Source organism: Chrysoperla carnea, chromosome 5 (assembly GCF_905475395.1).
Source record: "Chrysoperla carnea chromosome 5, inChrCarn1.1, whole genome shotgun sequence".
Taxonomy (NCBI): Eukaryota; Metazoa; Arthropoda; class Insecta; order Neuroptera; family Chrysopidae; genus Chrysoperla; species Chrysoperla carnea.
Window position 1 is genome coordinate 32,097,631 of NC_058341.1, and position 26,240 is coordinate 32,123,870.

At 28.7% G+C, this 26,240-nt stretch overlaps 2 protein-coding genes across 2 annotated transcripts; both read right to left on the reverse strand.

The window, feature by feature from the left end:
• Positions 1 to 18,629, reverse strand: LOC123300257 (protein son of sevenless-like). The gene is made up of 20 exons (XM_044882798.1): positions 18,462 to 18,629; positions 18,102 to 18,221; positions 17,857 to 17,994; positions 16,451 to 16,615; positions 10,390 to 10,599; positions 9,992 to 10,121; positions 9,343 to 9,446; positions 8,849 to 9,081; positions 8,564 to 8,697; positions 7,988 to 8,182; positions 6,652 to 6,926; positions 5,837 to 6,532; positions 5,592 to 5,774; positions 4,082 to 4,366; positions 3,891 to 4,007; positions 3,178 to 3,562; positions 2,027 to 2,838; positions 877 to 1,250; positions 626 to 806; positions 1 to 302 (listed from the first exon to the last, which is right to left on the reverse strand). The coding sequence occupies exons 1-19, from the start codon at positions 18,564 to 18,566 to the stop codon at positions 650 to 652; spliced, it is 4,818 nt and encodes a 1,605-aa protein (XP_044738733.1). The 5' UTR covers positions 18,567 to 18,629; the 3' UTR covers positions 1 to 302; positions 626 to 649.
• Positions 18,630 to 20,309: 1,680 nt separating this feature from the next.
• Positions 20,310 to 25,500, reverse strand: LOC123300411 (transmembrane protein 185B). Its single transcript, XM_044882983.1, has 7 exons — positions 25,276 to 25,500; positions 24,958 to 25,134; positions 23,378 to 23,585; positions 21,793 to 21,918; positions 21,590 to 21,724; positions 21,217 to 21,340; positions 20,310 to 20,576 (listed from the first exon to the last, which is right to left on the reverse strand). Exons 1-7 carry the CDS (start codon positions 25,311 to 25,313, stop codon positions 20,362 to 20,364), a joined length of 1,023 nt encoding a protein of 340 aa, XP_044738918.1. The 5' UTR covers positions 25,314 to 25,500; the 3' UTR covers positions 20,310 to 20,361.
• Positions 25,501 to 26,240: the final 740 nt, after the last annotated feature.

Sequence of the window (26,240 nt, forward strand, 5' to 3'; positions counted from 1 at the left end):
CAAATTATTTTTTGACAGTATAGTAGGACTCTAGGAATTATCGTAATAAATATTTTAGTACTCGGATAAACGATTTTTTATTAAATTATACGCTGTTTGAAGAAAATATTCTTTTTACTTGCTACGCTTTCACTTTTACCAATATTTTATACAACTTCTTCTTGTCGCATGCATTTGACATGCATTTTATGGTTGTATCCAGAAGAAATATGATGATGTTAAATCTGAATCATTACCATCAACACATTAGAATAATATCAATTAATTTTGATTTTTAATTATATTGAACGGATTATTATCACCTGTAAGAAAGAGTCAATGTATTTAAAATTTTACGCCGTATTCAATCTAATGAAGTGAAATGTAGAAAAAAAGAAACTAGGATCTAGCGGTATAAAACAAACATTCATATTTGTGACGGGTTATCGTCATATGGGCTTTTAACTATTTAATAATAAGAAAATTTTAAACCTAGATGCGTGTGCACGGAGGGAAGGTTTTGGTATAAACCCTCCATTGAATCTATCGACATAAGTTTGAATTAACAATATAGTTTTATAAATGGAGCCAATTATGAAATGCATTTTCACTGACTATAATTAAATTTCGAATAAAAAAAACTTACCCAATAAAAAATCCACTTATTTTTCTAACTATGCGTTGTACTAGGATATTTAAACATTGACACAGTTTGACTGTTCGACGGTCGTAAATTTGGTTTAGGTGGTAATTTCGGTGTTGTTTGATTCACATCACAATTTGTTGAAAATCTTGGGGATACATTTGGAGGCTGTATATTTGTTGGACTAAAAAGTAATAAAAACAATTGTAAGTAGAACAGGAAGGAAACCATAAATAAAAAATAAATATATTTACCTAACTCCATTAGTATTTGGCACAAATTGACGCCTTGTAGGAACTGGAACTTCAGTAGGTTTATCGGTTGCTGATGACGATGCAGCAGCATTGACTTTAGCATCAAGCGCTGAATTTCGTCTCATTAAAATAGTACTTGTGTGTGTTGGATTTAACGGTGTTAATGTCATTGAACTATTCATGTTAAATCCAAAATTTTGCTTTTCAAATGTGGAATTATGTAAACTTAAATTATGTTGTGTTAGACTAGATGATGTGTTATGAAGAGATGCACTTGAACCATGAAATGATGCTGGTGTGCCTAAACGTGGTGGAAGCGGAGGTGGACTACAATCACGTGGAGGTAATAATGGAGCATCAGGTGCTTGTTTAAGCTGTAAATAACATTAGTCCTATGAATATATTTTTCTTTTAATAAAATTACTTTAAAAATAGTACCAGGAATTGATTATGATGCAATTTAATAAGTGAAGATAATAACTAATAGATTTAATTGTTTATATATCCCGAATGTACTTGGATATACATGTTTGAATAGCTAAGATGTCAGCGCCACGAGTAAAAAAATGTAAACCATATTTGTTAATCTCAACTCATTTTTTCATTGAATGAAAGACAAAAGATACCTACTTCATTGTTTAATGTGGTGTGCAATATTCACTGCACACCATATATATTTTTACATAAACTTTGTAGTTTGTGTTTTTATATAAATTTTTTACATATAATTGATACTTTTTCATACATACAAAATATTATAACAACATTTCCGTTTGATATTATATATCTATGCGAGCTAATATCTCTAGTACTTTTTTCTATCGCTAGATAAAGTATTTCTTAGCATTAAAATCGCATGCAATAAAGATGATTAAAGATCATTATAATAAAATTATTTTGTTCGAAAATGGTAATTCTAAATTAATAGAGATAGCATGTGACCTCAACAATTATCATACAAATTAGTTTATTCGATTTTGGTGGATAATTTCGGCCGGGGTTTATCGTATCGAGTTGCGTTAAATTCTTGAAAACGACAAATAAATATCAATATTTGAAAGAAAATTGAGAGTTTTATTCAATAAATTCTGGTACTTTTTATATTAACTTAAAAAAAGTATCTACATTTTACATAAAAATAACTACTTACTTGCTGTGGAGAACTTATTTCCGATGCAGAACTTTCTCTCCTTCGTAATCTTGGCGGTAATGGTGGAGGAGTACCCGGGGGAAGATTATAATTTGTCGAATTAATCAACAATTTTGGACTACTTGGTTCAACATTTACCAATCCTGGTGATTTCAGCGGTAATTTGGCATCATTTGGACTATGTTGAATAAAACTTGGACTATTTGGACACGTCCCACTATTGTACGTAGGATTTGACGGTATATGACTAACACTTGTAATATGTTGAGTGATATTACTTAACGCATTCATAACAGGATTTGTAGACACATTATTAGGATCATTAAGTATTTTCACATGGAATCTGGGACTACTTAAATTTGTTTGTTGTAAACGTGGACTAATCACAGGCGGTTGTGGTTGTTGCTGCAGCTGCTGCGTGGGTTGTTGTTGTGGAATAGGTCGAGGATTAATTAACGCGTGTGTTGGAAACATTTGTATCGGCGACACGGTTGTGGTTTGATTCGATGTAGATGGCCTTGTTATCTCATTTGGTGGTGGTATCATGATATTTGAACTAACACTGGGATTACGACTATGACTCACTACAACATTATTCTCTTTGTTGTTCGATGATGGATTTATATTTGATTGTAACCAATTTGAAATAGTATTCGTTAAACTGTTTGTTGAGTTTGATTGTGTGACGGTCGTTGTTGATATTTGTGATGTCGTTTGACTACTATTGCTCGATATTGTTGTAGAAAATTGATTTAGAGGTAATGTTGGACTGAGTTGATGTAAAACTGTATTTGAACTTATGGCATTTGAACCTGTAAAATATAATTGTCGTTAACAAACGACCATTGGGAAATTATTTAAGGAAACATAAGCACTCAATAAGCACTGCTCTTATTGTTTTACTGAAATAATATTTCTATTTTTGGTATCAATTTCAAAAACGTTATGTTATGTCCAAATAGAATTTTAAAATTTCGCACCAATTTCCAAGGATAGAAATATGAGAGAATTTTAATTTTCAGAAGCCGATTACAAAAAATCTGCCCATTATCGGAAGTTGTGGCTATATGGATTTTTGTTCCTTTCATAAAAATCTACAAAATGAGCCTTAAAATTGCAAGGAAAGGGGGAATGGTTAAGGATATAATTACCTATCATAATTGAAGCAAACACACTATAATCTTGCCCTTGATGGTTGGCTGAGGATGGTGGAGTTTCTTCTTCACCACTTAGCGTTCCGCTACCGATGGTGCTATTTGTTATTGATGAACTATTCAATAAATCAGATGTTTTCAGTGAATCTGAAGATTCTTTTGAGGAAATATCACCACTTTTCATAATTGAATTTGATATTAAATTTAACGATGATGCACCACTAATTAGATTAATATTTGATTGAAGACTAGGAACAACTCCAGATAATCCTTCTGTCAACGTATTTGGGAATGAAAGAGACGAACTTGTTGATTGTTGGGTTCGAGCAGCACGTGGTTTTATACCCGGTGATTTCAAATTTAAATCTGGCCATTTTCTTTGCTAATAATTTATGAAAAATTCATAATTAGAATAATGTATAAAATTATAACCTATTTGCTCTACCGAATTTCAGTTAAGTTCAATGGGTCTATTTTTACCGTTTAGAAACGAAACTCTAAAGGAGTGATAATTTTTGGTAGCATGATGTAATTATTACTGGAGGGGTTCACAAAAATATAATGAACCATAAATAATAGAATGAGAGGAAAAAATGCTTACCATGATGGGATTTGATCTAGTGGTTTATTTTCGGAAAAAGTACAATTTTACCGTTTTGCTATTATTTCTAAAAAATGACTGTTAACAAGTAAACTTTTAATATACTTACAAATCTTGGCGGTTGTTTACATCCTCGGGGTTCAATTTGTAAACTTTTATTATACAAATAATTACTAATATCAGTGTCTTTCATATCATCAAACGGATTTAGAGTTTCCAAAAAATGCTTTAAAAAAATTGAAAAATTTATAAAAACGTTAAGAAATTATATAATCAATCTAAATTGTTTATAATATTTACCCTAATTCGTGGTTCAACCGATAAGCAATATGGCTGATTTTGATATTGTTGAATTTCACCAGTAATTTCAGCAACTTTTCTTCGCTTTGAAAAATTTATTAATTGAGTATTTGGCAAAAAATCTGAATTACCTTCTTCAATGTGAAGAATATTTGTTAAATACATTCCAAAAAACGGTACACAAGGTGGATTTATTGATCGCAATTTTTCTTGATATTTTCGATAATGATCATTATTTAAATCTCGACATTCTTCTAATGCTTTCTCTAATCGTGCTGGTAGAGCCTAAAATTATAACAAAATAATATTTTAAATTTTATTATTATAAATTCAAAAAGATGGTAGTCTTGAAAAAAGCAGTGATAGGCTAAAACAAAAACTATCGTGATTATAAAGGCTCAGGAAAACTTTCAATATTGTATTTGTCTGTTTTTCTAATAAAATAAAGAAAAGCGGTGTTGTATCTATAAAAGCTGATACCAGTTTTCGGTCATCATAGTAACCCGATTCGTTTTGTGGTTTATTTTGTTGGGGGCAAAATTTAACTATTTTCCTGAAATTTGCAAATACTATTCACTAGTTAGGCTACAAGTAGATACAAACAGTTTTTAATATCCATAACTACCAAGTATTTAGACCGGAATAGGGAATATTCATGAAATTTAAATTTGATTCAAATATTTTTCTTCCGTAACTTTAATGACTGGACATTTCAACTAAACCATTATTTTAGTAATTAATATCTTTTTAATTACTTAAAATTAATTAATAAAAGTACAAATTCAGTGAGGGCATTTAAAAATTTCTAAAACGGAAATTCAAATTTTTATACGGGCGTGCACCAAAGTACAGGCTTGTCAAATTTGTTGACATACTGTGTGATATTAATTACTTACATTTTATATGGTATATTTTTTATATTTTATACATTGAACTGTTAAAAATTGACAGATCACGTATTTATACGTCATGGACAGAGAGCGCCAAAAAACTGCGTTTAAATATCTCAAAATTATAATGTATTTTAAATATTTTTTTATACTTAAATACAGCATTTTTAAGCAATATTTATATTTTTTACTTTGTTATAACGGTGTAAACAATGAATTAAAAATATAAAAAAAATGCATGAATATTCCCTATTCATAACTTCTACTTGTCAACAAACAAAATATGTGCTATTAATGTAAACTGAATTTAAAGAAAATATATATAAGTTAAAAACGAGTAGAATATTTTTTTACACTCTCGATTTAAACAACACTGACTACTCGTTCAGAAATTTAACTCAAGTAGCGACACGATAGTGATATCTGTCAATTAAATAGTTTGAGGATTCTATCGTTCAAGGCAAGGATAGGTTCTGATCTTGAGTTTATGTAACCGATTCAAATACGTTAGAATTATACTACGATTCAATCCTTGCTACCTTGCCAGAACAATGTATGTTCTCATGATCATGGAAACTACTATATTTTCCTACCCCTGTTTTACATTAATGGATACTTACTTGAAATGTACATTTGAGACGATAAACAGATGCAGAAAGCATAGCCGAAACTACAGCTAAGACTCCATTAAAATTATTTAAATCTTGTAAAACAATCATAATTTCAATGATTCGTGAAACAATTGCAACTCGTTCTTCAAAATTTTCTGTCTCTACAATATTTTTTTCGAGCCATCTTGTAAACTAAAATATTAAAAACAATTTTGAGTAATAGTTTTCGAATAAATTTAAAAAGAAAAACGTACATTTGTTGTATGTTTCATAATTTTTAATAAATTCGGACTGGTAGTTTCTTTATTTTTCTTAGTCCATACAGAGCCAACGAGTTCTGATGGTTTTACGGATCGATATAACTCAAATTCAAGTAAAGTGAGCTGTCTTGCTATTTCTAAAGGATGTAATGTAAGTATATTCCATGTCTCTTCAGGACCTTTAATGTACCATTCAATTGGAGGCGGTTGTCCATCAAACGCAAATGTAATTTGTCGTTGAACATCTTTAGGTTCACATTTACGTTGGACTATTTTCAGTACAGAATCAACCCATTTTCGCATACTTTTACCTGTGACTCGATCCAAAAATGCATGTAAATTTTCTAAAAGAGTTGCATCACGTTCAAAATCATAAAAATGATGATCGACCCAATGTCGTAAGACATTTAAAACACGAAATTGTACAGGTTGACAATACTCTTTTCGATATCGTTTCCAATCTTCACGTTGTGAATTTTTTTGAAATTTATCTGTTTCTAAACTATCACTATTTTTATCGGACTCATATACAATACTGGGATCAGGAATATTAAAGCGTTCAATTAGCAATTGTAAAAGTTCACTTGGTTGACAAAAACTTCGATATGTTGTTAGGAAAGTACGTACAAACATTGGATCTGCATATATATGATACGTTAAACGTTCAACTAATTTATATAATGTCGCACCCTAAAAATAATTTTAAAGATGAATTATTTCTTGCAAGACAAATGTATTGATATAATAAAACAAAAAATCATAAAACACGACTCTAGTAAAAAAAAAAAAAAAAAATTAAATTAACAAACCTTAATTAATGGCACACCACCATTTTCTCTTTGCTCGAGTATAATATTATCTTTACTATCTGGTTCAGCAAATTTGTAAATTTCTGGGCTAGGTAGCCGTAATGGATGTTTCTTTTCAATATCTAATAATATACTATCTAAAGTTCGTTCTAACATTGATTTTGTATTTAACATTATTAAATCTGCCATCCAATTATTCTTTTCTTCAGATGATTTAGCCATTAATATCACATTTGGTTGTATACGTGGTGCTATTTCAAAAGCATATTTTAAATCTGAAATATTATAAAGTTTAATTTAATTTTCTTGAAAACTAATCTTCATTCTAATAAGCTTTCTTCACCTATTGCTACAATCGTCGCTAATTAGCAAAAACCTTGAAGATAGGTTTTAGAATTTTATAGAAAACATAAACTACGAAAATTCAAAACATTGTTAGAACTAATAAATAATTAACGTTCTCATCCATGATAAAATACTACTAAATTATTATAAGGATGATTGTTTACTACTTGTGTACTTGGACAAAAGTAATAACAAATGTTAATTTTAAATTCATTGTTTACACCGTTATAACAAAGTAAAAAATATAAATATTGCTTAAAAATGCTGTATTTAAGTATAAAAATATTTAAAATACGTTCTAATTTTGAGATATTTAAACGCAGTTTTTTGGCGCTCTCTGTTCATGACGTATAAATACGTGATCTGTCAATTTTTAACGGTTCAATGTATAATTTACACTTGAAAAAAATGAATTTACAACTCAGAATTTACACTCGTTATTATTAAGTTTTCTAATAAAAAGCCGTAGAATAGTATAATTTAATGAAATACCATATAAAATGTAAGTAATTAATATCACACAGTATGTCAACAAATTTGACAAGCCTGTACTTTGGTGTCACGCCCGTATAAAAATTTGAATTTCCGTTTTAGAAATTTTTAAATGCCCTCACTGAATTTGTACTTTTATTAATTAATTTTAAGTAATTAAAAAGATATTAATTACTAAAATAATGGTTTAGTTGAAATGTCCAGTCATTAAAGTTACGGAAGAAAAATATTTGAACCAAACTTAAATTTCATGAATATTCCCTATTATAAATTATAAAATTACAAGAGTTAATTACGTTTTTATTAATCCAACAATGTTTTGAATTTTTCTAGTTTCCAAGTACTCAAGTAAAAATTTAGTAGTATTACTAGAAGAACTCTTACCACTTTATAGGAATATTTGAAATTTTCCTAACGTTTTTTAACCTGAATTGAGATCAATTCAGTTTTCGGTTAAATGAAGCATGGCCATTGCAATTTTTAATTGTATTTTTTTTACCTTCAGAATCTTGATGATCAATTATTTCAACTTTTCTAATAAAAAATCGTTCTTTAAGTTTACATTCTGGATGACTTTGGTATACCGATGACTGCCTTCTTGAATTTGGTTTACATAATATTAATAATCCATCAAACAAAAATACCCTCCGTTCTGTTAAGCGTTTTCCAGAACTCACTTTGGTGAGTATATCCTCTGCAAAAATAATAAAATGTTTTTAATTTGCTATTTGAACTACTTTATATTCTCAAATACATCCAAAAAGATACACATCCCCTTCCACTAGCCTGCTCATATTTAGTTACATGCGGCATAGGAAGCGACAGTCAAGGGCACATAATCACTTGAAAACTGGGTGTATCTGCCATTTAAAAAAAAGAGTACAGGCTACATTAATAGAAACTTAATAAAATTTCTCCGCGTCTGGAATTTGGTTTTTCTTTACAAAATGTGATTATATTTTAGCTGTATTTAATGATAATAAAAACTATAAGGCAGAAGTTAGACGGTTAAATGTTTTATGCCTTTATAAAATTGTTTAATAATTTTTTAATAAAAATTTTAAGAAAATATTACCTCTTATAAATTCATTACAACATTGTCCAATATCTTTAGTTTCCCAATTATCAACTATCCTTTGTAATTCATGCAATTTTTCAACAGCGGCAGCTGCTCTTCTAGCTCTTCCATGCATACGCACACTTGTATCCCTGTTATTTTTAAATAAATATTAATAATTAATTTTATTAATGAGTAATGAATTCATTTTGAAATGAGATAATATAATTTTGAATTTTACACATGTTTCAGAGGAATACGATCTCATTTCAAAATAAATTCACTTTACTAAAATTAACGTACTTCTTTTGAAGGTTTTCACAAATTTTTAATAATTCTAATTGTAAAGGTGTTAATAAACCTTCAACTTGTTGTAAACTTTCTTTATCTTCTGGCAATGGTGTCAACTTGAGTAAAATTTTATTATATTCAAAATATAAAAAACAATGCCAAATTGGCCCTAACAATAATTTTGGTAAATAATACTTTACAGCTTCTTTAAAACCATGCCCAGCTGATTGTAAGGCATCGCAAACCTAAAATTTTACAAGTACCATTAAATAATAATAATAATAATAATAATAATTGTTACGCCAAACAATAAATAATACAGACTACCAATGTCACTATAAACTTTCGTGTCAGAAAATTTGTAGTTTTACTCTGTTTAACAGTTGCAAAAAGTGATATCACAAAAATTTAACTAGGATACCCACCATAGAAAAATATAAACTATGATCTGACTCACACTTTTGACATTACTAGTCTAATCATATTTTTCGATTATAATTACTTACTTCTGGTTTCATTAAAAGTCTATTAAGAGCATCTCGCGAACTATTTGCTACAATATCATTTGCATATTTACTATATACATCGAATTCAGCTGCTTCAGCTAATTCTGTAAATTAAAAAAAGATGCTATTAATATAATGAAATAAAATAAGGAAAAAACAAACAGAACCTCGAAATGAAAAGTAACAAGCTAAAAAATTGATTTCAAAGTTTCATATAATAAATCCCGGTGTAGAACATGTGAGCTTTCTGCACAGCGTCTGCCCTCGACAGAATCCTATAGCTTCACTGCTTAAAATAGCAACCGGACAAGTTTCGCCTTCGGGTGACTGAATGTCCTCAAGGAGGGCACTTAAAATCCCTTGGCCTACGTGCTAGAGACCCATTTGGGGTACCCCTCTTTTGCTTTATTATTATTACGTATAATAAAAATGATCTTGAGATATTCAATCTCAAAGTTCACGTTCCTATTTGCCAAATCGTGTTTGAAGCTACTATAAAGTTTATTGGGCATAAAATTCTCTACAATGCAACGAAATATATTTATAACGAGAGGCAAATTCCTTGAATGAATTTCTTGATAGAGAAATTTAATAACCCTTTGAACCAAACATGAAAATATCCTTTATTATTGTCTATAAGATTTCTTACCTTCAAAACAACTGCCAATATACGGTAATTGTTGTTCTTCGGACATTTCTATAACATCTTCCAAACTTCCTAATAATGTTACAGTTAATTCATAAATATCCATTATATTGGAAAATAATGCATCGAGATCCTAGAAAAAATTAAAAACAAAATTAATGAATTGTGAGAGTATTTGCATTAGTTCGTAATGAGTTTTTCCGAAAGAAACTTGTAACAACTTATCAAAGTGAAATTTTACGTAAAACAGGTTCAAAAACTGTAGCTACTGAAAAACGTTAGGACAACGCAAATTCAGTGGCGGAGTGAAATCACAAAAAGTTATATTTCTATCTAACATAAATTTACTGTTACGATTATGAAAATGCACCTAAATTTATCAATCATTAAACAATAATTACCTTAGGATCTGTAACTAATTTAGCAATTTCCTCTCTAAATACTTTAATAATCATGTGTAAGTCACGTAAATATTGCTTTTCCTCATGAATTAAATCTTTTACCATCTCTTCATAAGTGAGTGACGTTCGTGGTGTAATTGGTTCGCCCTGTAATAATGAACTTGCCATTGTACTTGGACCTTCATCTTGATAAAACATATCCATTAGCACCTGCATTAACAAAAGAAATTTAATGAAAATAAAAATTATACATTTAAAAAGCAAAACCATTATTTTTAACATAAATCTAACAAAATTTCATATAAAAAATAATTGTATTTATTTTAAAGTGAATCAAAATTTATAGTTTCAAGCATTATTTGTTTATTTGAACATACACTGAAAATTATAGAAAATGAGACAAAAAACAATATTACTGCAAAAAAACAAATTAAATGAAATATTTTACAGTACTTTCACGGAGTCTGGAATATTATGTTTTTGGAATTACTCCAATAAGAAGATAATTGAATAAAAAATAGAAGTCATTTTTTTCTACACTCGATAAATCTTGGCGTTCGTCTCCTTTCTCCCCAAATATGTATTTCAATATTTGTCTGTCGGCTGATACGTCGTTTTATCAAGTATCGTACAAGATGATTTTTTCCATTTGTTGCGTATTACTCGATTATATTTTATTAGAATAACAATTATCTTTTTGTTATAAAAATAAATTGTAAATATTCGTTAGATTTAAGTATCAGACTTTATTGAAAATTTCCCAAGTCCATATAATTTTCTCAAGTAATCATAAATAATATCGTAGGAAAGTTTTAAATATGTGCTAATCAATGAGAATACATACACATACGGTGGACTATGAAATATTCTCGAATGGTACCTTGAAGCTGACTATCGATTTTTTAAGACAATTTCAAGTACGAATTATCTAAGTGTAATAATTCTCACACTTTTATGTATTTATGAGATTTCATCTTTGAATTAGCCTTAGAAATTTCCTTGACTATTTGACAAATGGCTGCACATCTAAATAATGAAAATTGTACCCAGAGACGCTTCTGGTTAGGTTTTTAGTCTAAATTTCATTTTATTTTTGTCTCACTTTCTTTGGCAGTTATATAATCCAATAATTTGTTTAGTTGTGATGATGTATGTTCACGATCGTAAAATTATGCGCAAGTACTGGAAATTGTAGCTTCTAGCATGTTTAATGACAAAAACGAGATCGAAACGTAGACAAAATAGTTATAGTACAATAAAAATAAAACAAAAAAACATGGAACCTTAAAAATTTGGTTGTTTATACCTTCCTGTTGAATGTACTAAAAGTTCCCCAAAATAAAGCAAATGTAAGCTTTTAGATTAAAAATTCAATTTTAGGGGACTTTTAGTACGTTCAAGAAGTAGATACCCACAATCTGTACCAAATTCCTTGCTTGGACTCATTTTTTTAGATCAAACTTTAACTTTTCTGCACTTAAAGGTACCGTTACATGTAAACTCTAACCAGAATTGATCTAGATTCAAATGCCACATTTTCTTACTCTCTCTATTAAACGAATTGCTAAACTGCAAGTACAGCAGGTAATGGAGAAGAGAACTCTATAGTTTAAAGTATAGAGCAAATTTAGCAGACATAGCGTGTAAACGTGGTCTTTAAGTCTAGTTAACAATTGGTAAGTAGAGTACCATATTCCGAGCTCTATGGTAGTACCTCTATTGTCTATGTTCATAATTTAGAAGCTCTGATGTATTTTTTTGTAATATTGAAAAGTGAGGCTTAAATCTAGTATCGTGAACATAAATCTTAAAAAAGATTTACTCTTTACTTAGAAAACTAATAAATAATTTTATAGTTATATAATACTCAATTTGGATGAGTATTCATAACCATCTTTTTTTCTTTGTTAATGCTTATAAAATTTTGTTCCTTTTCAAACAGTCTTTATAAAATACAAAGTGCTCTATACATTTGAAGAATATTTGAAATGTACATTCTCGTCCAAAAAAAAACCGATGATATTACACTAATATTTTTTTTTTTTTTGAACGCGAGTGTTATCTAAAAAAAACCATACGAATTTCCTTAACGTAGTGTAACAACATTGTGTTGATTAATTTATTACAACATACAAGTAAATTTTATTTAAATTGAAAAAGTATAGAAGAAGTCTAAAAAGATGACATAGACTAAATAAAATACTAGTACATTTATTTGTTTTTAAAAGCAAATAAAAAGCAAACTCGCTAGCAACATAAAGAAAAATTTAGGTAACAAGGGCAACAAACTGATTTTATTAACGTAATATTTGTTTTAATTTTTTTAAATAAGTATTCAACGCTAAAAGTTTACTTAAAAAAATTATTGGCTCCGTTTGAGCGCCCACGAGTTAGTTCAAACAAGCTTCTCATGTATCGACAAACCATTTTTTCTTTAAGATACATGAGGTGCAGTATACATAGAGATCCATTATTGCTTAAAATGTCTATGAAGTAAACAGATTAATTATTTCGTAATTTAGTCAAATATATTTATCTCTACTATCATTCTGACTTTTCACTTCGCAAAAAATACAAACAAGCTGAAATTAATTGAAACATATAGTGTTTGATGAGTAAAATTCGATAAAAAAAAGTTGCCATCTGCAACGTGGCAACATAATAATTTTGAATTTTGGATCTTTTATGCCCAGAAATACGAAAAAAAATTATGAATTTGAAGAATGTAAAACTCTATATAAAAAGGTTTTTGTAAATAGTTTTAAATTTTTTACTGGAATCGAATATAACACGTTTTAAAAAGTTTTAAATGAATTTGTGGGATCGCAGTTTACAAAAACACTCATATCTTGAAAACGAAAACATGCAACTTTTTAATCGCGTTATACTGGATTCCTGAATTGAAAATTTGTTTAACATAACAATTTTTATTAGATAATTTTACGTTTTTCAAATTCATTATATATTACATTTTTCTTATTTTGTATATTTTTAAAGTTTTCCTGAACAGAAAATTTTTTAAGGGATTTTCCACTCAGTGTCCGAGCTTTAAGGTTAAATTTAACAAGTTGTGTATAAGATATCAATAAATTTTTTTAAGATATCAAGAGAATTTTAATCCACTTTGTCTGATATATGACACTAACCAAATAGACCAGATCAGACCTCATGGCTCGCCTAGACGTCATTCACGTGTTGCCTGACATTTACGGAAGCAATTGATTACAATTTGTTTACCAAACGACGACTAATTTTCGACAACAAAAGGACTACACTTCTATCGCTTATGAAAATTAGCGGCTGTTTTTTGGCTTTCATTATTTATCACAAAAGATAATATGAAATACTCTTTGAAAAAAATGTAATAGTATCTCATAAACAACTTGTTTAATTATAAAGTCCAGACACTCTTAATGGAAAATTATTTTCAAATAGTTCACTTTGCAGGTGGAAATTTTATTTATTGAATTCTACTCATGAAGTACTAATGTTTCTGAAACTTTAAACTTGTTGGTATTTATTGAAACTTGTTTTAAATGACTGTAGTATATTAATTGAACATAAATTTGAAAATATGATTTCTACGTTAATAAAATCTTGTTCTTAAAAACATTACGAACAGAAATACACTCATTGTTTGGTTTTTTGATTTGTTTACGTACCACCTGATTTAGTTTTTTGAATAATTTGTTTCAAAAGATTGCATGAAAAAGCATAAAGCAGAATTAAAATAACATTATTAAAAGCACCTATTTAAAAGCTTGTGAACGATAATTTTATAAATGAATATAATTTTTTTTTATTTAAAAATGAATTAATAAATAATATGCCGTATCTACCACCACGCTAACATAACTCCTCTTTTCTTCTTATATTTCTATATATATATATATGTATATATAAACTGTGAGAATCGTGCAATTTTTGAGAAAATGACCATGCAGTTATCAGAACTGAGCACTGGAATTGAGAAAACATATTTTTCCGAATCCTACTGAATTACAATGATACATTGTAATCAAGTCACTTCATTGTGAAGGGAAACAGAAGCATGATACTCGATGACACGGAAAGGATTGACTCGAGCACATCTCTTGCGTGAGACAGCGATTCTTATAGAAAGATAATCCGCGATGCATCGAATAGGAAGTAGCTACGAAAAGTTCACATTGATTATTAAATCAGAAGTACATTATTTGACTACGCTCAGTTGTATCGGCTGCGATACAATTGAGAACGATAGTCGTTCTTTCGATAGGGCATTGTCACTGCCGGTTGAATTACCATCTTCAAAATTTGAGAATCTCAGATAAAGTTGAATGTGTATAAAATCTTTATTTATGTTAATTGCACCGCTAAAAGCCAACATGGAGTCAGATATAACAAAATGCTTGGGTTCGAAACTTTCAATTAGATTCTGATCAGAATCTCGACAAGTGAGGGTTGAAATAATAGTAAGGACGTCAGAGTAGAAGCAGATACGGACATAAATAATAATATAATACAAAGAACATTTACGCAAAACTAATGTTAATACTATTAACATTATATTAATCAAGTTAACAACAATATTAACAAATTATTTAACAATAATAAACGATATTAACAGTTGAATTTCAATCTTTTATATCTATTTTCACACACTTTAAATTTTTTAAATGATAATTTATTCAATATTTTAGACAAACAATAAAAAATTTTAACTTATGATGTAACGAATAATTTTATAAATGTAGGAAAACTTATTTGGACGAAATTTATGTTTTGGAACTCCAAGAAAGGTCGTCAAATTATATAAAAGATTAACATTTGAAAATATTAAAGGGCTGAAATTTTGTTTAACCGTAAATCGAATAAATTTCAACATCTTGCATCATTTTCGCTGCGTCATACTGTCATAATTAACTCAAAGTTTTTGAGAAATTGAAATTTTATAGAATATTTTAAGGAATAATTTTGTTTCTTATTACAAATTTTTGAATTAAAATAATAAACATAAATCATGCAATCCTCCAAAGCAAAATTGCAAGGTAAATGGGTAGATATAATCGCTATACAAAATGTAGGTTTTTTTGGGAATTTTATTAGTTCCCTGCAAGTCAACGAAAAGCAAAAATACTTATACATTTTAATTCAATAAGATTTCATATTATGGCCAATTACTAAACAGAATGATCCATTGCAATTTCCAAGGTGCACCGGTATGTGCAAGCTTTCTGTAAGTTTCCTCTCAATCAGTGCCCAACAATATTTAGTTCTAGTGTTACGTAAAAATATCAATTTCACTAATATCGATACTTTTGTTACGATTTCAAATATTTTTAGACTTTTTAACCATAAATCGGATAAATTTCAACATCTTATATTGATATTTTTTTGAACAAAATCTGTACCAGATTTCATACTATTCTGAAAAAACCGTTTAAAGTATGTTGAAGTTTTTTTGAATTTTAGAATTTAATTTCAGGAATCCGATCAAAATATTAGAACATAATAAACGCCAAGTAATTGCGTTACCTCTTTAATGAGTAATTCTATTCAGAAATGGAGAGCATGAAAATCTTTTTCCAAAGGCTATACAATGTTGACAAAATTTCCACATATAGAAATACCATTTTCCAGAGCAGAACTGTTGTAATATGGCATTGTAAGGAAAAATATTGGTATTAAGAGCTTTCCAATAAATTTTTTTTTTCAAAGAAAAAATGGAGGCTTAGTTTTAAGAGCTTATAATTTCTTTATTTTTTACCAACTTTAAAATATTTTCTATATCTATTTTCGAATAAATCATCTGGATATTATTTCCTTTCTTTTTCTAACGGATAAGATATTCATAAACGATTTCCGATAAATTTTAAGCGAAATTAGTTCTAGATAACTATTAATTAATGGTAAAAATTTGTCTAAATCTAAATATAATAATAATTTTCTAAAATTTTTAATCCTTTCTATTTAAATCAAATTAAAATTAAAAAATTTAACAATTACTCATCATCACCAAAGAATAAAACAACATATTTTGCAGAAATAATTAAAAATTTAAAAAAAAAATGGTTAATACCTTATCAGCACACATAGCAACTTTGATATCTTGACAACTGATTTCAACATGATGTATATTTTTAACATAATTTCCAGCAAGTTTTAAAATATCAGCACTTATATATTCCAGTACTGCGACTAAATAATGTGACACATTACTATCTACTTTGTAGAGTAGCACTTCCTAGATCAACAAAAAATCATTCTAATGAGATTAAAAAATTTGTGTAATAGATCATATTTGAGTACGCAAAATATGAGCAACGAGATCTTATTCGCATAAGGAGCCAAAAAATCGACGATTTCCGAATGAATAAGTGCTGCACATTTCACTTTTTAAGGAAATGGGACAACTTCTTTTGTAAGATCAACAAAAAAAAATTTTATTATATATATTATATTTTATTCCTAATCTTTGTTACTCTAGTCTAAAGTTTCCAGAATAATTTTTACGAAAATTTAACCAATAGGGTATTCCACTATTTTTGAAAAAGTATTTCAAAATGTTAATTTTGCTAATAAAAAGCCACCAAAAATTTATTTCGGAAAAATACACACGCTTTCTTGCCAAAAACTTAAATTTTAAACTGTCAAAAACGCGGGCATCCAATTTGATGACGTAATATGGGTATCACTATACGAAATAACACAAATAATTTTGACAGATATATTCATAGACATCTGATTATAATATAAATACTAATCTATGTATATATTATACCCAACTGTCTACACTGAACTAACTGATGGTCTATGACTCATACCGCTATGACATCACAGCAGGGCTTACCCGCGTTTTAGGTCACGTGATATACAGTTTAAAAATTACGATTTTTAATTTTAATATTTTAAAAGAAAAAAGTGCTTTTATGACTCGAAATCAGAATATTTAAGTACATTTTACTTAAATTTTAACTTTTTTCAAATTTCATTTATTTTTGACTAACGATAATACCCTATCTCGAGATATCGAATCTTTGGTAACTTTGGATTTAAGAAACAAAGATTACGCATGCAAAGTGTGTTGCTTCAAATACACCCCCTCCCCCACAAAGGTGGCGAGTATTTGCGACCATTTTCACAAATTTCGCTTCTCATATATTGCACTAATAATTTTTTTGAAATTTTTATTTTAATTCAGTAAGTATTTTGTATTATTGTGAATTATCTGACAGAATAATAACTATAATAGATATCAGATAGGATAGGAAGGATTGTTAGCCCATGTATTAATATGGGCTAAAAATAGCAAAATTTGGGTTAATTTAATTTAATAATTTGAATTATTTTATATTATTTTTAGTATACTACTTTAAAGGATCTATTCTAACCTAGCCGTGCATCTTATATCAAAAAGAGTTTGGGAGGAAAAAATAAGCCCCTTTCAAAATACTTAATAATTTTTTTGTTCAAACTCCAACATACCTTTTGCAATAAATGATGAACTTTATCTACTGGAAGGACTGATTTTTTCTTGCCTCGGTCTAAAGCTTCTCTCGCATCAGTCAATGCCCAGCGGTCTATAGGCGTTGGAAAAGTTCTACGAACTCTTTCTTCAACATCCTAAATAGACATGAACAGTTCGTTAAGTTTCATTATTTAAAAAGAAACAAAAACAAAGAAAAAGAAATCGAAAAAAAAAAATGACGTTATATTAAAATTGAACTCACTTGTACTGTATGTGGCGGTGGTTTAGCACAAAGCATTGCCAAAAGTCTTAAACATAAACCTTCGACGTAATCCAATGCGTCATCTCGAACGGCAAGAGAAGGATGAACTTGCTCAAGGACCTAGACAAAGTAAACTTTCAGTAACTTGTATTATTATTTACTTTTGTGTAAGTATCATAACACAGATTTTGACAACTGGGTTTATCCAAGAGAATTAAGTGCCAAAGATCGAAAATTAATCGTAGACATTAACTAAATTAATATAAATAATGAAATCATTTTATGATAATATAAAAAAATAGACAATGTTTTTTTTTTAGGAATAATGATTGTAATAGCAGATCAAAAGATTATACAGACCTTTTTTAAAGCGTTTACAAATACACCACGCCATTTAAGCGCATTTTCTTCTTTTTCAAAATCATAATTATGCCCTCCACTAACAGAAATTGTGTTAGAGAACATTTTGAAACAAAAATCAAACACATAAAATAAAATTTATAATAACAAGAACACAAGAACACATAATTGTCGATAGAACGATTGATATTAAAAATAAATAAATAAGTATTCGAACTTTCTAAATAATTATGTGATATTCGATGATTCTTTTATACTTATAATCATTTTTATTTTGTAATTCTTTTGTAGTTGTAACATTTTTTTTATTAAAATGACTTCTTGTAACTCTTAAGTATATTAAACTGTTGTCGCCATATTACTTTATAGGTTTACAAATTATGTTATATCTTCTTTTATTTTATTATTTTAATATATAACCATTACAGTTTCTATTAGTTTTATAGAGAGAGCGATACTCTTCAGAACTGATTTTATAATTCATACTTTGTCACACTTAAATTTATATCATTTACTATCTTTATCTTTTGTTTAGTCTTTAAAACTTACGAAAGCGCTGTCAAATAAAAATCAATATAATACAAAGATATTTTGGATTAGTTTTAATGAAATTTATTCAATTTTTGAATTATATTTTCAATTTTTGATAAATTTTTTGAGTACAGGAAATGTTTTATTAAACCATATTCATTACATTATTAAGATTTAATTATTAATAGGATACTTAATTATTCCCGCTGAAAAGCTTGATTAACAATGACGTCAATTTACTTGATTACTATCTCCATCTGTATTTCTCTATTTATAATTAAACGAAAACGTTCTAACTTGGGTTCGAAACTTGACATCATCTTTTCATTAGTCAAGCTTGGAACAAAAAAAACGTTTAAAAAGGCCTTTGCCGTTTATAAAATATAAACAAATCCAATAATTTAGCTTTTTTTTATTTCGTTTATATATATATCATTTCTTGTACAATTTTTGCCGAACACAGTCGGGTTCTCCCTTGCCTTAAGTCTTTATTCTGTATCCTTTGTCCTAAGTATGAGTATATCCGCTTGGACAATTCCTAGTTTTGTTGGCCTTATGAGACAACAAGTATGTACAGCCCCGTCCCTAGCCATAGAATAATATCCTAGCCCTTTTTACACACACATTCATATAAATGTGTCTATTTTTACACAAACCTTTCTTTTTTACTTACATTACCGACTAAGATTTCTGATAACTTCGTATAACTCCCTCACAGATAGCGAGACTATAGTTCGCAATATACCTTAACAAAAAGCCTTATATTGACGATGTACGTGAAGCCAGAAGACAAATGCACAAAGTTGACATGGATGCAGTTAATATTGCCTACACTAATTTCCTCGATTTATCGGCCTTTGGAAAAACCGGTTTGGTAATATATTATAATTATATAATTATTTTACGCTCATTTTGGTCATCTCTGGAGACCTACAAATACCGTAGTGTTGAATAGGTGGCGAATCAATGTTGTAAAATGCAAAGTGGAGGTAGTATCAAGGAAGAGAACTTTCCAGCAGCTCATTTCTCCCTCGAAATATGTTTTTCGTAATTTTTATGGCTTTATGCATCTCTATAATCACTCTAAATTGAGTTAGAAGGTTGCCCAAAAAGACCCATCAAAATCAAGACAAAGCAAAAATGTTTCGTTAAGGACTATTATTACTGCTTTATTGGCTATAAAAGAAAAATTAAAAAAACAAAAACAAAGATGTGTTGCTGTAAAAAAATGTATTAAAAAATATACATAATAATTAAATTTGTTTATTTTTAACTTATTTATAAATGAGTTTTGTTATGCTTAAAACAACTATAAAAATATGTACAATTCTTATAAAATAATAATAAGTATTACAAACTAAATAAATTTTCAGTCAGGCATGTCTATTGACGTAATAGGTACAACAGGTTTTAGTAAATCGCATTTTTTGAGTCTCTTTTCTCTTGTTGGTTGCATTTCAATCGAAGCACTATTATTATCCATATTTGGATCTTCAATACTATATGCAATATTACCATATTCTTGTAACAATGGGCATGTTCCTAAGAGAAACTGACAAAAATCTTTTCGAATTCCAAACCACCCTGTAACATAAAATGAAATATACTAATGCAAAGAAAATGTTTATTTTGGATCTATAGAGTTCGATTAAGTTTTAAAGTTTTACTCATTCTAATAAAAATTCAAGGAGGTGTTACGAAGTGCATTTTCGTGAAAACATAATTTATAACAAAATGTCTGTTAGAATTTAATTGTAATTGTAAACCAGACAAATTTTTTCAAAAATGGTTCATTATTTACTAGAAATTGTGTTAATTTGAAGTTAATAAGAAATTGAAATTAAGTTATTAATTATATACCCGGCTGAGGGGAGGCAACAATTAAATCGCGTCTGCATTCAAAATTTTCTTTTGATTTCAAACGGACGCGTAATACCACAAGTTTAGCCCGGAAGGCTGATTCTGTAAATTCCAAAAAGATTAACCCAATATTATAAAATATTCTGTATTATACGTAAAACTACAATTTCTACAAAATACACGAAAATCATAAAATTGAGTTAATAACAACTACAGAGCGATTTACTACCGAGTGGTTAGGCATGTTATGTGACTATAAAATCAGCACTGATTGATTTTGTTTCGATCATGATTTAAATATCGTAATCCTCGCTTTCGGCAATTTGTTATTTCTAGAAAATTCAAAAAATTTTTCTATACTTACATCTATTGCAACCCTTTGCATTGAACGACATTAATATTAACGTAAAAAACGAAACAAATAATGGACTCACAACCGTTATGTAATTGATTGAGATCTCTCCGTCTAGTCTGTTCGTTAATAAAACCTAAAAAGGTAAAAGAAATAATTAATGATTTTGTTTTACTTTTAGGGGAAGAGAGCAGAATCTAGCATCGTAATCTTCTTGCCTCCAGGCGATGAATTACTTAGAATTAGATTAGGAACCCGATTGTTAGATTATTATTAAATCGTTTATTACTATTTTATATAAACATCATTTGATTTAAAACGGATTCAATAACGGTAACGCTTGTATTTAATAGGTTTTTCAAAAAAAATTGACGGTAAAACTTACTTGAAATATTAAAATAGGAATTACTAAAAATGTATAACCGAGTGCAGAATTGAAACTAGATCTTCTTTGTTGAGCATTTACTTCAGGTGTTCTTAATAAAATGCCTGCGAAAATGATTGTGTAAAGTACCCCAACCTAAAAGGAAATTAAAGTATATATTGTAATTATTTGAAACGTAATGTATATTATATTTATCAACGTACTAATGAAAGACACATGATTATCCATAAAGGCACAAACACTACCTCCCATGTCCATGATATAAAACCATCTAACTTCAATGCAAGAAATATGAATTGAAGTATATTAACAGCACAAAATAATTCAAGCTAAAACAAATCAAAGAATTTTATGAATTATAATTTATTTTTCTCATACAATTTAACATTTTTTAACCCCGAATCAAAAAGAAAGGTATTTTAATTTTTATTTGAAAGGTTTGGTCGCTGTGTGTGTCTGTCTATCTTTCTGTGGCATCGTTGTTTCTAAACGGATGAATCAATTTTAATTTTTGTTTGTTTGAAAGGCAATTTAATGGAAAGTGTTCTTCAAATCGGTTCAGTCTGGATAGAGCTACAAGGAATTAACTGTATTTGTCGGGAGTTTTTTAAATTTTGTAAATTTCACTTGTCAATATTTGTGTAGTAATGAATTTTAGTAACCGTTAAAATTCTACAAATTCTACAAGAGTTTTTTTTTTTGTCAATGTCAAAAAATATTCTCAAATATCGCTTAATTTCCCATTAAATTCAAAAAGCTTGATATTTGTTGAAAGCACAGCTTAAAACAAAGAATAAAAGCACATTTTTGAAATTTTCAAAAATATTGATCAGTTTTTGAAATATTTTCTGGGTAAAAGAAGCGTCTTATACGACGATTACTGTTAGAGTGGAAGTTATATGGTGTTTATATTTTAAATAACAAATAAATTCGATTTTATCAACTTCTAAAATATTAATTCTTTGAAATCATCATTGCATTTTGGTTTTTAAGTGAAGATCCGCTCCACATGTTGATGTGCCGACTGGATACATCTTCTGTCCACCCTTCCCACATAGAAGTCTGTCTGACTTCTCACTCACTAAAAATCACAAGCAGCATATTTATGCAAACTTTAACACTATTTCATGTGATTTAAACCCCAATTTTTGCATCGTCTGTTATAAAAAGGATTTAGAATTCGGCCTGGGATAAAAAATTATTGATAATTATTATAGCGATAAAAATTCGCACTAATAAAAACAGGAAGTGAACCTTTTTACCAGTATATCCAATTTACTACCAGGTTGCTTACCATTTGCCAATAACACAACTTATTAGCATCGCGTGGGGAATTTGAATTTAATATTAAATTCCCATGATGACGACCACGACAAGGAAAATTTCGGTTAATAAATTTTATTTCTGTCGGATTAAAAAGTGAATCGATAAAAAAATAAGAACATTTTCTGATTTTTTCGAATTGATGGAGGCGTCTGAAAGCGCTGAGGCCGCGGCCTCTTCCCAAATCAGACTCTGCTTATAAATATTTTTGAACCCATCATATATTTAAATTGCATCCCCATGCCAGTTCCTACTTTATAACGCCTGTACAAGAACGTCGTTAAGAGGGATAGAGGGACAGTTTCTCTCCCTCTAAAAATTTTATATTCCTATTTTACAACTGTAAATTTTATCAGAAAACCATGCTATCTCTCCCCTCCCCTAACCCTCTGGCTAGCGAGGTCTTTGACCTTGTATAAGCACGAAACCTTGGCATAACAACTTGAACATAATAATATTACTTACCTCAAACGAACGATCATGCTTAACAGCCCAAATGCATACAGCGATTGATACTATTGATATAAATATTAGAGGAATAAATACTAGGATCCATAAATGACGTCCTGTTTCTAATTTATCACATACAAGTAATTCGAACATTAATAAAATTAAATGCAATGCTAAACTGATTAGCATTGATTTATATTGTATATAAGCTTCGCCTTCTAATCTGTAAACAAACAAAAAATTAATATATAAATCAAGTTTTTAAAAAGATTCATATATTCAAAACCTGTTTTTCATAGTCAAGCAACTTCATTTTTTAAAATTAATAATTTTTAAATTCAGCCAAAATAGGCAGGGGAGTGAAATACAATGGCAGGGTTCGATTTAGCTAAATTTTTTTGTAAAACGAATAGTTTAGACAGTAATTGATAGAAAAAATCTAGCTTTTTGTGCGTTTGTTCTTTCAATTTGGACTAAAATGGTCTTTTTAGAAAAACGAACCACTTTAATTGAATTTATTGGAAAATTTTTTCGTGTCTAGATTTCGCAGGCACAATTATATGAAATAACAATTTTGATACAAACAAACAATTTTGGGTAAAACTTTTCAGTCAGTTTTTGGCTAAACTGTACGGTTTGCAGAAAAATGTTTCGAACAAAAAATTTTACTTTTTTAATCAATAACAACCTTCTAATTTAAAGCGTTAATCAAACAAAAAAATTTTTAATAATTGAAACGAATTTTTTGCCACCCCATTTTTTTTGCCGCCGTAGACCTACTTTTTACTTTTTATTTACTTTGCCTACGCATATATCCGCCCCTGGTTAGATGTGCGCCTATAGAACCAACATTTTTTGGCTTTTTTGTGGATCAAACTTATTTTTCGAGTTTCAAGCATATGTCAAATTAAAAAACACACCCTGTATACAGGGTATATGTATTATATGTAGTTTCTCTTAAATACATATTCAATTGGTATTTTTTCAGTGTTTTATTTTATTTATAAATTAGAAAGAATTTTCCATACAATTCTATTTTTCGGATCAGCCTTGGCCTTATTGAGTTCCTATTATCGGGATTACTGTATCGTATTTTAAAGAAGTGCCGCCCCAATTTTTTTCGCTCCGCGGATTGCCTAGCTCGCCCCCCCCCCCTTGAATTGAGCCTTATACACTGGCTTATTTAGAGAGAATGGTATACTTAACTACAATTTTGCCTTTCTCCATGGTTTTTTAAATCAATCACGTTCTCAAAACCAAATTTTAAATATAAATCAAAAATTTGTAGTAAACTAGCTATTATTAAATTCTTATTAAACACAAATCAGGGGGCAAGCGCCCCTTATGTCATCTGCTCTAAATTCTTAAATGAGTGTAGTAAACAATATTAAAAACACTGACATCAAAAATCTTTTTTCGACCAGTTTCACGAAAAAACTAGCTCTACCTGAGACACGCTGGACACATGATTGTGTATGAATTTCCATGTCGATAAATAAATACCAGTTTCTTTTCTAAAAGAACTTATGGATTTGTCTACGGCTTTGGATTTATAATCCATTAAAAAAAGAATATTATTGAGATAAAAATTTTACCTGTAATGTGGATTTTGCCACCAAACAATACTGCCAGAAACAGCGCCCAATATAACTAACAATTTCCATATCCATAATGGCAAAAATACATTCCAATATGACCAATTTATATAATTATCACGTCTCAAAGCAAAAAATGTTGTGAATAATAATAAACAGTTGTGAACAACAAATTTACTGCAACAATAAATCAAAATTAGTACAAAATCTACTTGTACTAGTTTCAAATATTTTTAGGTTAGATGATTTTCTGATCAATTTTCCCTGATAGGCAAAACATTTATTTAAAAACCATGGTAACAGTTTATAATTACTCACCTTGGATTAAAATCTTGACAAAGAGTTTGTAAGTTCATCTTACTTACTGATTATGTTCTTAAAAAACATTAATCTACTTTTTTCTATACGCCATTTTTTTTTTTGTTTACTTTCTTTAAAATTGTAAATTTCTCTTATGATGATTTCTCTTCAAATACTCAGCGCTTTAAGCTAAACAACTGTTTACTTCTATTACCTATTTTGATATTTAAAATTGATATTTCCTGATTTTTTATTGATTAACATATCTTTCATTCAATTTCCTTGTAGTTTTTTTTAAAACTGAATTCGATGAATTCAATGGAAAATTGTATAGAAAAATAGATAAGATGTCACGTCTAATTTTAGTTGGACTAAAATAATAAAAAATTTTTATTCTTAATATCTGTTTGTTATAATATGTAAATTAGTTCTTTAGATGTGCAGCAATTGGTTTTGAAAGAAACCTTGAAATTTCTATAAGTGGAAACTGATTTTATTTACTTGAATTATGATCAATATATTTGAAGGACTTTTCTATTTTTATCATGATTAACATATAATAAAATCGAAGATTATTTGAATTACTTTTAAAGTCATGAAAATTTAATTGGAGCAGTAGATTGAGAAAGTTTTTTTTTACATTGTGGTGTGGAAGTCTCATGTGACATCTATGAAAAGATAACACTAGAGATGATAATGATAATAAAAACTTTTTATTATTTTACTCATGACCTTGCGGATAACACTAGAGATGATAATGATAAAAACATTTTGTTACTTATGACCTCGCGGATAACACTAGAGATGATAATGATAAACCGTTTTATTACTTATTATATGACCTCGCGCTGTATACCTCTTTCTGTAAAAGCTACTTTTTTCAGTTATCTTAAATCCGTTATGTTGTATTATTCTACACTATCTTAAAGCAATAAGATGTGTGAAGCATGAACCACATTCTTATGAAATGTAACAGTGTGGTT